Here is a 13,829-nt window from a genome sequence, read left to right on the forward strand (position 1 = left end):
AATTATATTTTTTTAATGGCATGGCATTTTCCGCAGTTTTGAATTTAAAAATCAATCTTACGCTGAAAATTCAAATTTAACGAATTTCGAAAAAGAAAAAATCTATTTTTGCACAAAATTTCAGCTTTCCATCTTAAAGGATGTAGAAATTTTGTTAATAGACACACGAACACACGGACGAACGAATGAACGGTGGTCCGGCCGAAGGAAATAAATAAGCACATTTTTTTTCGTTTTTTAATTATTATAGAAAAGTTCTTATAATTTTTTGAGACAGGTTTAATGTCGCTTATAAATTTTTCATATAAAAATAACAAATGAAACTGTTTTAACTAGAGAACACTAAATTTTTATTTTCTTCCGTAGACAACTTTAAAACATAGTTTGCAAATTGTTAAAAAATACATAATTGGACTAATGTACAAAGTCTTTCATAGTAAGAAAAAAAGTTAACGATGAAAAAAAAATGGGATCACAATTAATTGCATTAAAAAAAATTAAATAAAAATGAGAAAAAATAGAGTTGACATACCCGTACGAATTTGTTATCCTATGTGCGAATAAATATGTCATAGCTGACTATGGTACTGACATTAAGTTGCCATATCACCATATTAATTTATGCAAAATTTCATTACTGAGTTTTCAATATTTTCTAAGATATGGCCAAACTACCAATGAAGTTGTATGGCTGCTACCAGAAGGACCCAACCAATTTCAACAACTCTCATCAAACACATTGGCCCTACTAATATATTCGCTTGTGTGAAATTTCAATACCATCCCTTTTATAGTTTCTGAGATATATAGTCAAATAAATTTTGAAGTTGTTATTAGTTTAGTTTTTGAGTTATTGAGTAGTTCTAGTTTATGGGTTATCGTTGGGACAGACGAACGAACGGACAAAGCTAAATCGACTCAGAATTCAACGCTTGATCAAAAACATACGCTTGATTCTCTATCTCAGACCTTTGTTTCTTAGCGTTACAAACGGTAAATCAAATTTAGTATACTCTTCGAATATACGTTCGTACGGTTATAATTATTACAAATGAAAGAATGTAAGCAATATATATATAAATAAAATTTTTATATACACGCACAGGTGCTATTAAATTTTTTTTGATATATAGAATATACAGATTATGTAGGTTCATTAAATTTTAAGAGCTCATAACCTCATTCCCTATTTCGGTTCTTGAGATACCTATTTTTATAGTTGGATATATATATATATATATATATGTATATAGATATGTAATTTTTTCATAGATTTCCAACTAATGTTTAAAATTGAATTTGTTCATTTCTTCTCAGTGTGTCAGTAAAAATTTTAAATTATCGATTAAACTTTTCTTATCTTCCAAAATAAAATTACTGAACTAATGTGATGGAATTTTGTATGTTTTTGAAAAACAAAAACAAAGGTACATATGTATGACGTTTTCATTTTTATTTTATCACTTTCACTTTTCATTCACTCTCTCACTTGAAAATTAGATTATACAACTACACGAATTTGTATATGTATAATACCCGCTAACTTTCTTGTCCTGGTGAGTAAGAAGCGCTAAGATATAGAATAATTTTAATAAATGATAGATATAATATCTAGTGTAGTTCTACATACTCAAACATAACATAACTACTAAAAATTTCAACAACATTGTAACTTTTAATTTATGCCCTACCTATATATTTAATATGCATATATATAAGTCCTTTAATATTAATTTGAAATATTTTTATGATAACGTACATACATATATACAACAATACAGAAGTACATTTTTGTTGTAATTTATTGATTATATCACGAACTTTGCTTCTATTTTTACAATTTAATATTTGTATCCTTCTACTTGTAAAAATAATTTTAATTGTACGTTTTTATACCAATACTCGTACCCTTGTATTAGAAATATTTGTCTATTTTATGAAAATTATAATAGAAAATTTTTTTCAAAGAAAAAAATTTAATATAAAAGTAATAAAATTCTGACAAAAATTAAACATTTAAAAGAAAAATATTCAAAAACATACTGTAAGATATCGCTAGCGAAACTTCAAGGATAATTTATAGATTTATACTTAATTATACACAAGTAGTATTATACCTTTACGAAAGTAAATGTTGTATGTATTTATGTAAATGGAATAGAAAGCACGTTGGAATAAAAAGAAAATAAAGAAAACAAAGTTCTTTTCGTAAATTTTTTTTTGTTTCCAATTTTGTTCTTTTTTACATAAAAATCGATAGGATCTCATATTTCATTCCTTTAATTTTATGCTTATAGTTTCTTATACTTCTTCGTGTATATATATATAAAAAAAATTGACAAGTCCTAAAGTCAAATTACTTGCAAAAAATTGGAAAAATTACAGACATTATAATTTTCCTTTTAATAACAGCCTACAGACCTACTTACTTAATATTTGAAAAATTATTGATTTATACTAGCTTAATCGTAGGCTAAAAGTAAAATAAAGACTTTTCTAAGCTAAAAGTAAAATAAAGATTTTTCTTTATTTCTCAACATTCAATTGTTATGTCAATTAATTAATGTTATACAAAAGAAAAACTAAAATGTCAACTGCGGTTTATGTTATTATATGAACTCGTCGACTCATAAAAATTCGTATTCCACAAAAGAAAAAAAAAATGGAGCTCTAACTTAATTGAAAAAACAAGAATTATGCAGTGCACAGTATAGAATGTACAAGCAATAATTAACGATTCTAAGAAATTGATAAAGGCATTAAATTTGTTGCTAAATTAAATTTGTCATTTTTTTTGTAACATAGGTGATTTACATATACTTTTATTGTTTTCCAATAACGTCCCTTGTTATTGTTTAAAAATTAAGATTGAACAAATTAATGATATAGCACTAGTCAAAAGCTAAATCGTGCTATCAAAGTGCTTTAAAAACTTCTTCCTTTTTTTTTTAAGTTGTTTTAAATGAATTTAATATTATTGTTGTTATTTTAGTGGAATTCATAGAGCTTTTTCATAATTTCTTAGAAATTTCTAGAGCAACAAAAGTTTTTAATCCACAATAAGTTTATTACTAAGGCAATACCGGTTCTCTTACGATACGTAATGAATAAGTAGCTGAAAGTCAGAGTGGTCTAAAAACTTTAACTTTTGTTCGTCTTTTCTTTATTTCAAAATGTTAAACAACAAAAAAGTTGTTTAAACTATATATAAATCTTTTGCAATATATTGTAAATGTTAGTTAGACTGCTCTGGCTCCGAAAAATTCGTTTAATATAAATAGGAAAACTCAAAGCAATTGACTCTCATATACAAAGTTTGGCAGTATTTTAAAGGGAGACAAAATAATAACCAAATGTAAAACAATTTTTTGTTTAGGCTCGTTAAAAAATTAATACACATTTCCATACAACATATATCTTGTACATATTATAAACAAGTATGTATGTGTTTTTTTAATACAATCTCAATCAGTTTTTGTAATCTTTTTACGAGTATTAGTCATTCTTATTTGGTCTGAAAATTTTCATTGGCAATAATTAACTTAGGGTACGGATAACTGGAAAAACTATATATATACACTCAAATTAAATTATATATATGTAAGTATATTATGTATGGAAATGTACCTATGTTCATAACACATTTAATTCAATTCTGTAGATGATTCAGCAAAAGCAATTCAAAGTAAAATCCTTGAAGGGGTTCAAATTAAATATAATATACACACGTGAAAATATCTACAATAATTATTTTATATTTTGAAAATTTGCATTAAGGGAAAATCAAAATATGCACCCACTTTTCTTGCAAAAGGTATTGAATATCGGGAATTTGTCATTATTTTGTAAGTGTCTTATTTTTGTTTAACTATAAGATTTTGAAATAAGGTTAAGTATTAAAAGTGATCAATTTTTTTTATAATTGGTAAAAATACAAAACTATGCAATTATATTTTTAAATTATATTGTTTATGAGCACCATATACTAAGTAGAATAAACTACACCAATGCATATAAGAAAGCTAGCTAGCTATATTATTATACTAGCATGTGGTGGAAAATTATGAAGAAACTTATTATTAGCGACGGGATATGTTTCAAAAAAAAACTCAATTCAACATTCAACAATATTAGGTAACATTTGTTTAAAATATGTTAACGCATTATCTTTACAATAACATCTGTTAAAAGTCTAAAATAAGTTTATTTTATAAATTCGATTTAGAATTTAAAAATTTTCATATACAACTAAGGTTAAAATTGTACTTCTTAAAAGTTCCCATTTTAAATTTTTATTGGTTTCAAAATTCTTTTCACATATTTTCTCAATAGCTTGAATTAGGACGAAAACTTTTTTGCGTTAATTTTCCATACACTAAGAACCGATAGAGATAAACCCAAATCCAAATTAGTTTTTAATACTTAAAAACTTGTTAATAAATTTAAGTGAAATATTTTAATTTAATTTTAGTAATTATTTTTTAAAGCAAAGTTGCACAGGTTATTTACATTAGTACATTAAACTATTTAATATTTGATTAAAATATTGCTTGATATTACGCTCTTGTACATATGTATGAAATTTGTATTACCGCTCGTATTGAGAAAATTCTATATAACAGAAAAAAAAACTTATTAAAGAATTTTTAAAAGATATTTTCACTACCAAAATTTTTTTTATTTACTTAATACATACATACATTATGTAAGTATATGTTGAAAGTTTGAAGTTTACGTATTGTATGTTTTGGAATTAAAATTTGACAGTAGCTGTAATCAGTTTACCACATTCCTACGAGTATTACCTTCAAATTTTAAATTCAACTCAAAACTAAAGACTTAAAATTACATTGCGGTTTTAAATAATGTAATATATTGTAAACGATATTTTTTTATCAATTAATGCACTTCAAAGCTAAACATAGCCAACATCAAAAGCTATCACACAGAGGCTACAGAATCATATGCCGAATATTCTGGCTGAAAGCTAATAACAATGAGGAGCTCTGCATAACAGACGAGAAATCTATCGACAAGAAAAGGATTAAGGTGAATGGAAGATACTCAAAGAAAACCTCTAAGTAAAATAGCGCTCATTCGGATAGAGTAGAATCCAAAAGCGTCAAGAAACCTTGATGTCCCCAGAAATATTTAGCGCAGATCTGTAAGTGCGGAACTAGAAAGCGTAGGTTTGATATGGCATCAACCACTTCTAAACTAATTGCAATAACTTCAGTGACACTTAAATAGATCGTTTAATATTTTACTATTCAATAAAATATTAGGTTTATAAAAGGATTTGTTTTAATTTTCCAAGCTTTTATTGGTGCAACAAATTTAATCAATGACTCAATTTGTAAACGTGAAATGAGCTACTTTACAAAAAATTAATTTAAGCGACTGAATATTTTCCCATTTGGATTTAAGTACTTAAATGCTTAATTTCTCTTACATTACATTTCTGCTCATTAAGGATTAAGATAAGTATTCATGTTCATATTTGTACAAAAAGGATTTGGAAATTATACTTTGAATAATTTTTTTTTGAAAATTTTTCAGCTTTATAGTAGATACTTTGAAATTTTGTGGAATTGAATTTTGTAGAAATGAATGCATGAAAATATAAGTATTTGTAAACTTACAACAAAATATTAAAAATCAAAACAAATAAGGAAAAAGCAAATCTATATATAGATATAAACTATATATGTATACATATATATACATGAACATTTTGCTGTTCATGGTAAAAATGGCTAACAATGAATAAAAAACCCTAATGTGATCAGCACATAAAAACATAGTTTTGTAATTAATTATGTTTTTAGTGCTTTAGCGAAAATGTTGAGGAAATATAAATTTTAAACAATGCCGTTTGTTGAAATGTGATTAAAAATGTCAAATGTGCCCCTAAAATCAAAGTTTGGTTAATGATAAAATATAAGGGAAAAACTTTTAACTTGACCCATAGTAGAAGTTAAGTTACCTCAATCTTGATTTCCTCGAAAAGTTATGTGACACATCGTATTATCAAAAGTAGGTTTTATATAAAATTTCAAGAAAATCTTGTTAATATTATTTTAAAAAAGAGAAAAATGTTATTTTAAAAACATTATTTTAAAAAGTTACTGAACCTTACATGTCTAACCAAAAGTTAATGTAATTCGGTGCCATCGTAATACTCACCTTAATTATAAACGGTAGGATCATTAAAAAAACAGGAAAAATTTTAGTTTAGAAAAATTACAGAACTTTTTTCTTTGTCTTAAAGTAAAACACGATCTAAGGACACGCGATATTGTTCATGCATTAGAAATATAGTAAAAATAATGAAAAATGATTGAAGTGAACCTATTTTTATATTTATTTAGGTATGCAAGTATGTACCTTTAAGTTTAATTGAAATTCATTGTAAGTACAAGTAACAAAAAGCGGCCTTGCAATAATTCTATTTTTATTTTTGTTAAACTTTTACTTTCAAAAATTCATAAAATTAAAAATAAAAAAAAAATCTGGAAATTTAAAATCAGGAAAAAAAATGAAAAAGTTTTTATGCTTATCAAAAGGATAATTTTGTGGCACTTGGTCATTGGTGTATTTTTTCTCTTTCGATTTCATTAACAAGTACAATATTTTTCAATAACAGGGAAATTTTAATTAATTTTAGGATTCACGTTACTTAAATTAGGTAAAGTAATTAAGAGATTTTAATTGTCGAGAATTTTTTTAACAAATTCGAAAATGATTATTATTCAAAATCAGAGTTTAAACTACTTTAACACTTTGAATTAATTTCCCATTGTTGTTAGTTGCAAAGTTTTAATGTATTGCTGACAACTCGCTTTTATAATATGTTTAAATTTCTGGTTATATTAATTAACTGTTTGCCGCTTGGTGAAAAAAAGAAATAGTGCTTATACTTATATTGCTCCGCACAATTCTTATTCAAAATTATTTGACAAATATAGGAAAGGTTTATTTCGTATTTAAATTACCGTGATCAATAACTTTTCATTTCAATTAAAAAAAGAAGAGAACAGTATCAATGCATAAAATTTCGTTTCCAATGTTACCCTTTTTCGTTTTGTTTTTTTTTCAGAGGTAGTTGAAGGTTTGAAATCCAAAAATTTCGGTTCATATAAAAAACATGAAATTAAAAAAGTGTAAAGTGAATGAAATATGCAAGAACTTATGATTTGTTTTGTAAATTAGATTCAATGATAGTTTTCTCAGATACTTTTGGAAAATTCACCAAAAATAAAAAAACACTAAAAAACGGAATTAACAGCAAAATGAGAAAATTAAAAAAAGTAACCAAATAGTATTTTAATATATATATATATATATATATATATATATATATATATATTTCCGATTGATCAAACATTTAGTTTAGAATTGTTCACAAATTCAACGTAATTGCAAAATAAGTATTCAAATAACCTTACCGAACACAATTTATTCTAAATTTCATTTTTAATATTTTAGAAAAGTTTATAAGTAAATTCTTAGTATCTCAGTTTAATTTAGATTGGTTTCTTTGAAATTTAATATTTCAACTCTGATTACAAAATTTTCGACTAGGAAGTCGAAGTTACATTAGGTGGCGATTCTGTATTTTTGACAGTATTTAGCGAGATAATCAATGTAATAATTTAATAAAACACTAAAGAAAAATAAGACGAGTAATACTTAAAATATTTATAAATTTTAATAACACGTTGCTTGCATAATCTCTTGATATTTTAGGTAATGGTCTGATAAGACAATCTATAAGACCAGAAATACTGAATTTAAGCAAATGAACGTAGAGAAGAACTTATTTAAACAAAAAGGTCAATATGACGAACACGAAAAGGAAGTTGAAAGCTTAAGTCTAAGGCAATATGGTAATACGTTTTTCTTGTAGAACTTGTGTAATTTCTCAATGTTAAAAAATGTAATGTGTTTCACTTGATTAAACTTTTTTCCATGTAACTTCAAACAAATAGTTTTTTTGTTCCGACAATTTCTCATGAAATCTGTTGAAACTTCCAAAATTCTCTTTACAGGATTTTGCCCAGCTGCTTAATCTTTAATTTAGGCCATTAACCGTTCAAAAAACAAAAAAAAACAAATTTTCTTAAAATCCGTCTAGCTCGGAAACGGTTTCAATTTAACACCATGTTTCGAATAAAAATTTTATTCATTTTCGATCCTCTACTCGACGGTATACGGCTCCTAACTTCTTGGAGAATCACCCTGTATGTACAATAATATAAATATAAAATGCATAATATACACTCAAAATCTGTTATAATATGATATATGCTCGGTATATATGTATGCTTCTTAAGTTTTAATTTAATAAATAAAGCGTTTTTAATTAATAATTAAAAAATTAAGATTACCCGTTGCCATTGTTCTGAAATAAGTGAAAGTATAAATGTAAACTATTCACTTGTACCTACATATGTATATCTTTTGTTTTATTTAATAGTGCGCTAATTCGTGCAAGCATAAAACCACGTTTCGCGCCAAGAGTATTTCTTTTGATAAAGCTAATAATATTATTAAATCATAAATAAGTATTTAATACGCCACGTGCTTATGATATTCGATACATTTTGCTTAAAAGTTATAGAATTTGAAATTAGTAAGTATAATACATTCTGAGGTTAGTCAAAGTATAATTATTTTTTAATGTATGAATGTACAAAATGATTATTGAAATTGAAGTATTTGATATTTTTATATGAAATATCTATATAAAAGCAAACAAATAATAATTAAAAATTATTAAGACAAACAATATACGATTTAAAATTCATAGGTATGTAGGTAGGTAGGTAGGAATGAATTTAACATCTCTCGCAATGTTAAGATGCAACTTTAATAATGAAATACGTCAATTATTGTATTTCATACCGGATTAACCACCACTTTGCATATTTTCAATTTGTTCATCCATACTTACTCTATAGCATAATTTTGTAAAAAAGTTTTTAAAATAAAAGAATCGGATCTTATTTTTATTGTAATATCCCAAATAAGTATTGATTTTTTTCCATTTTTTAGCTTTTGCTAGACATAAAAGCATAACAGACAACAGAAAACAATAGCTATGAGCGACGCTTTTTGTTCCAGATATGGAAATTATATCCATATTGTACGCGTATATGCCATATACACACGTACATACTTGTGTATTTATTTTCTTATAATAAGTACAAAACATTGTGAACATTAAAACTATTTGTATACAATACATGAATAACTACATAGTTTACATTAAATACATTTATGTATGTAGGTATATTAGAAAAAAAACTTATATAAAATTTTCTGTTTTAATTTGTTGGCCTTCATCATCGTTCCCATAGAAGGAAATTTAAAGAAACTCGTTTTTTTACTATTTACGAACACGAAGAAATAGACAAAAATGTTTACAAAAATTCGGGAATTAGGCTGCACAAAAAAAAAAATACCAAAAAATTTTATTTACCTTCATTTTCTTCATCAATTTTCAACGCTTTGGAAATATATTCAAATGCTCTACGGTGGTGGTGTTTTTGTTTAGCCAATAATGGATCAGCTGGCCCTGGCCCACTACGATGTGTAGACATTTCAACCAATTCTTTATTATTACAATTGTTTAATGTATTATTATTACTTCCACAATAGGCAACTAATTGATCCTCTGCAGGATTTCTCGCATTTAATCTTGAAATTGTACTTCCACTGGTTTTGTTAACAATTACTTCTAAATTACAATCTTTACGAATTATATTTGGACGATATAATACACGACTTGATGCGCTATATATATAGCGAAATATACAATATAATTGATAAATTATTGATCTCAATATATTAAACAAAAATATTATTGGAAATGATACAATATATAAATTTTGTTTATGAACCGAGCCCCATTCATTTGTTGTACTAGAACTAGATGTTGAATCTCGACGATGATTATTTACAATATCGTCATTTGAACTTAAAGATTCAGAAGCGTTTTTACGATGTGTTTTTTTAGGTGTAGAAGATTTACTGGCCGAATTAGCCGATGACGTGCTTTTGTTACGAACCATAAGGTGGTTTATATTACTGGTTTATCAATTGTAATTGTCCTAAGTTGATAGGACAATTTTTGGATGTTTTCAACTATACTGCAAAATTTTCACTATTTTCAACAGAAGACAACAAAGAACAATAAAGAGGATGCGTCGGTGAAATAGTGATACATTTCATTACAATACAGGTATTACCCAATTTTATTTTTAGAAACTTTTTTTTATTATATTTATTTAGATTTAACTATTTTTTGACATTTTAGTATTAAATGAACTATTTTTTATTATTTTTACGATTATAAGCCACAATTATTAATTTTTTTCTTTAATTTTGGCAAAACCAATAATTTCACATACAATAAACCACTTTGCAATCCCACTTAAAAATATTTATTGAAAATTTTGATAGTTCTTTTGAAGTTCTGAGAAACGATAGAATTTGAAACAAATTTATATGTGGTATTACCAGATAATGAATATTTATGTTACACCTGCATGTTCCTTTTATTGAAAATACAACTCGTTTCATCTAGAATTGTTAATGTACCAATTAAAAGTACATATTCATCTATTGAAAAGATTGTCATTTTTTTCTTAAAATTGTAAGAATGCACATTTCCGCCGGATATAAAGACAGTTTAATCCGTAAAAGTTGAATTTTCTTATTTTAAGTTCATAGTGATAAAAAAAGATAATTTACTTCAACTCGTAGCAGTTACTAAATTTGTAGCGTAAACTTTCTCCATTGCATAATATGATTGCATAGGCTATTGCAGAGTAAAATAGAAACTTTGAGATGGAATTAAATATTTTTGTATTTTGTAAAGATTTCAATGACCTCACAAAAGACTACCAAGAAAAAATGTTAATTAATATATTTTTAACATTTTGATAGAAAAACTTTAATAATGGATGAACAACATATATCAACATTGAAATAATACTATTTGTTTACTTATTTGGAACATATTGTAAAAAAAAGTTCCTGTTCCATTTAATAACATTTTATGAATAATTTGCAACAAATATTTTTTTGAAGCAAAAAACTGGATTTTCAAAATTTAAAACTTTAAACCCAATTTTAGGTAAGTACTCTAGACTGCATAACTGCTTTGTTTACTGATTCAGGTTTTTGGAAATTGTCACTTAGTATTAAGTAAGTACACTTTTTCTCATAAATTCGCCCACTAACCAAAGTAAATGTCAATAAGTGCGTGAACGTGCATTTAGAAAATGATATGTATATTTTGGATTTCTGTGGTTCAAATCACTTAGCCTGCTAATGATTGAAAGAAAAAACATTGGGGGAAAAATATAAGAATGCACAAAATTCGGCAAAAAACTGAGTGTCTTAAATTTCTGAAAAATTTTTTATTTGTGCATTCTTTTTTTCCCATAAACGTAAGCACTCATCAGCATAATGTTTCAAATATTATGAACTATTCCATTTCAGGTGAAAATAAAAGTTCACAAGTGTGAACAGTCAAATCGGTTAGTAATATCAGCTGTTTTTTTATAAAACAAAAATTAACCTATTTTTATTATGTTGCTGTAGAGTTATTAAGCTTTTTGGGGTTTCTTATAAAATTTTAGCAAAAAAATCTTATTTCTTATAAAATTTTAGTAATTAAATATGTCTAAAGCTGCTGGAAAACTGAAATCTCTAAAGAAGGTTGTAGATAAAGTAGCACATACAACTAAATTGAGAACAAATATACCAGCCGGAATGGCAGCAGCCAATCCACCATTGGGACCGCAACTTGGTCAGGTATGTAGATGTGTACATATATATTTATGCATTTATTGTTTCTCCATAAAAAATTTATAGCCTTTTATAATTTTTTTATTACAAAACAGAGAGGAATAAATATTGCTGCATTTTGCAAAGATTTCAATGAGCGCACAAAAGATTATAAAGAAGGCATACCACTACCATGCCGTATTTCTTTAAATGCTGACAGGACTTATGAATTAGATATTCACTCTTCTCCAGCTACATTTTTTATTAAGCAAGCTGCAGGGATTCAAAAGGGTGCTATGGAACCCGGAAAGGAAATCGCTGGGAAAATTACACTAAAACACCTATACGAAATAGCTACAATAAAGATACAAGATCCACCCAATGCCCTTTTGACTATGGAAGTAAGTTTGTAAAACTCAAAGTATTATATTTAAATTATGATTGATCATTATTGTTTTAGCAAATGTGTAATATGTTAGTTGGAGTAGCTAGAACATGCGGAGTTAAAATAGTTCGACATTTAGATCCTCAAGAGTATTCAAAATTTTTAGAAGAACGAAAAATTGTTGTAGAAGAACAACGTAAGGAATTGCAAGAAAAACGTGAAGCAAAAATGTTAAGAACAGGATAATCAATTTCTTATACATTTATTTTGTATTAGTAAATAAATTTAAAATTATATTTAAGTCAAACATTAAGCTCAATTTTTTTTCTGTCTTTTACGATATTCTTTTTCCGCTTTTTCTCTAAGTGTTTAGCAAGACGTCCAGAACTTTTTAAATCCTCAAATTGTTTGACAAGTTCTTTTGTACGTAGTTCCTCTGAAAAAAAGTTTAATAAAAGATTTGAACGCTTGAATTGGGAAAACTATACTTTTGGTTGCATAGTGTGGTTTTCGGCCTTCTTTTTTAGCAATTTGAATTTCTTTTATTGCTTCATTTTTGATTGACTCTCGGGTTTTCCAAGCTTTTTCTTCTCGCAACTGATTTTCTAATCGCTGTATAGCAAATTTTATTTCAGATTTTTCTTCTCCTGATGCTTTTTTTAATTTATTTTTTAATTTTTGCAATTCATTTTCACGTATTTCATTTACAAAAGAGTAATTATTTTTAAACACAGATGAACTATACTCTCCACACTTTTCATCATATCGAGGGTCTCGTGTTTCGGTAGCTGTAAGTGGCTTTCTCAATTCTACTCCCAAAAAAGGGACTTGTCGCTTTGAAGATATTTCTCGTGGTCTGTTCTTATTTGCTCTTTTAAAATCAGATTTGTTGATTTTTGAAATTTTTTTATTTTTGCTTCCAAAAATAGCTTCATTGTACACTTTAGATCCCAATTCATCTTTAAGTTTCATAAGGTCCTCAAACGACATTGAGGAAAGTTCTTCACGGATAGCAGTCTAAATTCGAATTCATATACATTATTCATACATATTGTTATATTTATGTTAGAAGCAAGGTACATGCATATTACCCTTTCTTGGTCATCTTCTTTTGTCGGCTCTATATCTGAGTTTTCTTCTGATTCCGATGAGTCCATTAATGGATTTTAATTTGTTAATTTAGCTTTGTGCTTGTGTCACAATAATAAACAAAGTAAAACAAATTAAAGTTTAGTAGCAAAAGCTCAAATACATGTGATTTTGTTGACATTTTTCCGATATGTTTACATTTTCGTTTCGTTACCAAAATACCTAGAAAGCTATTGCAGCGGTTACACTTTGTGCCAAAAAATTTAAATTTTAGATGCGGCGAATTTGAGCGTGTTTTTTTCATTATCAGATTTCATATAAAACTAAAGGTATATTTTTAAAAAGTTGATTTGTCTTAAAAATTTTTTTTTCTTCTCCTTCTTTTTGTTGTTTTATGTGGTTCTTAAAGTTAATTTATATTTTAAAAATTTGAAAATTAAAAGATTAGTGTATCAAATAATTTTTTCAATACGTTTACTGGCAGCAGGTCAGGGTTTTGGTAAATATGGTTTTTTTCTTCTACAACTGGAGTAACTCCGGTTATCATGTTATACTT

General features: G+C 26.4%; 3 protein-coding genes across 4 annotated transcripts in view; 1 reads left to right on the forward strand and 2 right to left on the reverse strand.

The window, feature by feature from the left end:
• The window catches only part of LOC129609966 (spastin), a 29,988-nt gene extending 19,557 nt beyond the window's left edge, over nucleotides 1-10,431 (reverse strand). For both annotated transcript variants that reach the window (XM_055522262.1, XM_055522254.1), the window contains exon 1: nucleotides 9,485-10,431. In XM_055522262.1, coding sequence (XP_055378237.1) covers nucleotides 9,485-10,076 — 592 coding nt within the window. In that variant the 5' untranslated portion in view covers nucleotides 10,077-10,431. The remainder of the gene's footprint in view (nucleotides 1-9,484) is intronic.
• A 1,111-nt stretch (nucleotides 10,432-11,542) lies between these two features.
• On the forward strand, nucleotides 11,543-12,497 carry LOC129610711 (39S ribosomal protein L11, mitochondrial). The gene is made up of 3 exons (XM_055523374.1): nucleotides 11,543-11,826; nucleotides 11,916-12,200; nucleotides 12,260-12,497. Exons 1-3 carry the CDS (start codon nucleotides 11,692-11,694, stop codon nucleotides 12,428-12,430), a joined length of 591 nt encoding a protein of 196 aa, XP_055379349.1. The 5' UTR covers nucleotides 11,543-11,691; the 3' UTR covers nucleotides 12,431-12,497.
• LOC129610702 (ribosomal RNA processing protein 36 homolog) lies at nucleotides 12,421-13,444 on the reverse strand. The gene is made up of 3 exons (XM_055523363.1): nucleotides 13,276-13,444; nucleotides 12,673-13,201; nucleotides 12,421-12,620 (listed from the first exon to the last, which is right to left on the reverse strand). The coding sequence occupies exons 1-3, from the start codon at nucleotides 13,339-13,341 to the stop codon at nucleotides 12,487-12,489; spliced, it is 729 nt and encodes a 242-aa protein (XP_055379338.1). The 5' UTR covers nucleotides 13,342-13,444; the 3' UTR covers nucleotides 12,421-12,486.
• Nucleotides 13,445-13,829: the final 385 nt, after the last annotated feature.

This window comes from Condylostylus longicornis, unplaced genomic scaffold, assembly GCF_029603195.1.
Source record: "Condylostylus longicornis isolate FDR11 unplaced genomic scaffold, ASM2960319v2 ptg000004l, whole genome shotgun sequence".
Classification (NCBI taxonomy): Eukaryota; Metazoa; Arthropoda; class Insecta; order Diptera; family Dolichopodidae; genus Condylostylus; species Condylostylus longicornis.

What these genes read in the sequence shown, in the direction of transcription:
- LOC129610711 (XM_055523374.1), top strand. Translation starts at nt 11,692, where the DNA reads ATGTCTAAAGCTGCTGGAAAACTGAAATCTCTAAAGAAGGTTGTAGAT. An exon ending in TGGGACCGCAACTTGGTCAG is followed by an intron (nt 11,827 to 11,915) that starts GTATGTAGATGT and finishes ATTACAAAACAG; the next exon opens with AGAGGAATAAATATTGCTGC. An exon ending in ATGCCCTTTTGACTATGGAA is followed by an intron (nt 12,201 to 12,259) that starts GTAAGTTTGTAA and finishes TTATTGTTTTAG; the next exon opens with CAAATGTGTAATATGTTAGT.
- LOC129610702 (XM_055523363.1), bottom strand. Translation starts at nt 13,341, where the DNA reads ATGGACTCATCGGAATCAGAAGAAAACTCAGATATAGAGCCGACAAAA. An exon ending in AAGAAGATGACCAAGAAAGG is followed by an intron (nt 13,202 to 13,275) that starts GTAATATGCATG and finishes ATTCGAATTTAG; the next exon opens with ACTGCTATCCGTGAAGAACT. An exon ending in ACCACACTATGCAACCAAAA is followed by an intron (nt 12,621 to 12,672) that starts GTATAGTTTTCC and finishes ACTTTTTTTCAG; the next exon opens with AGGAACTACGTACAAAAGAA.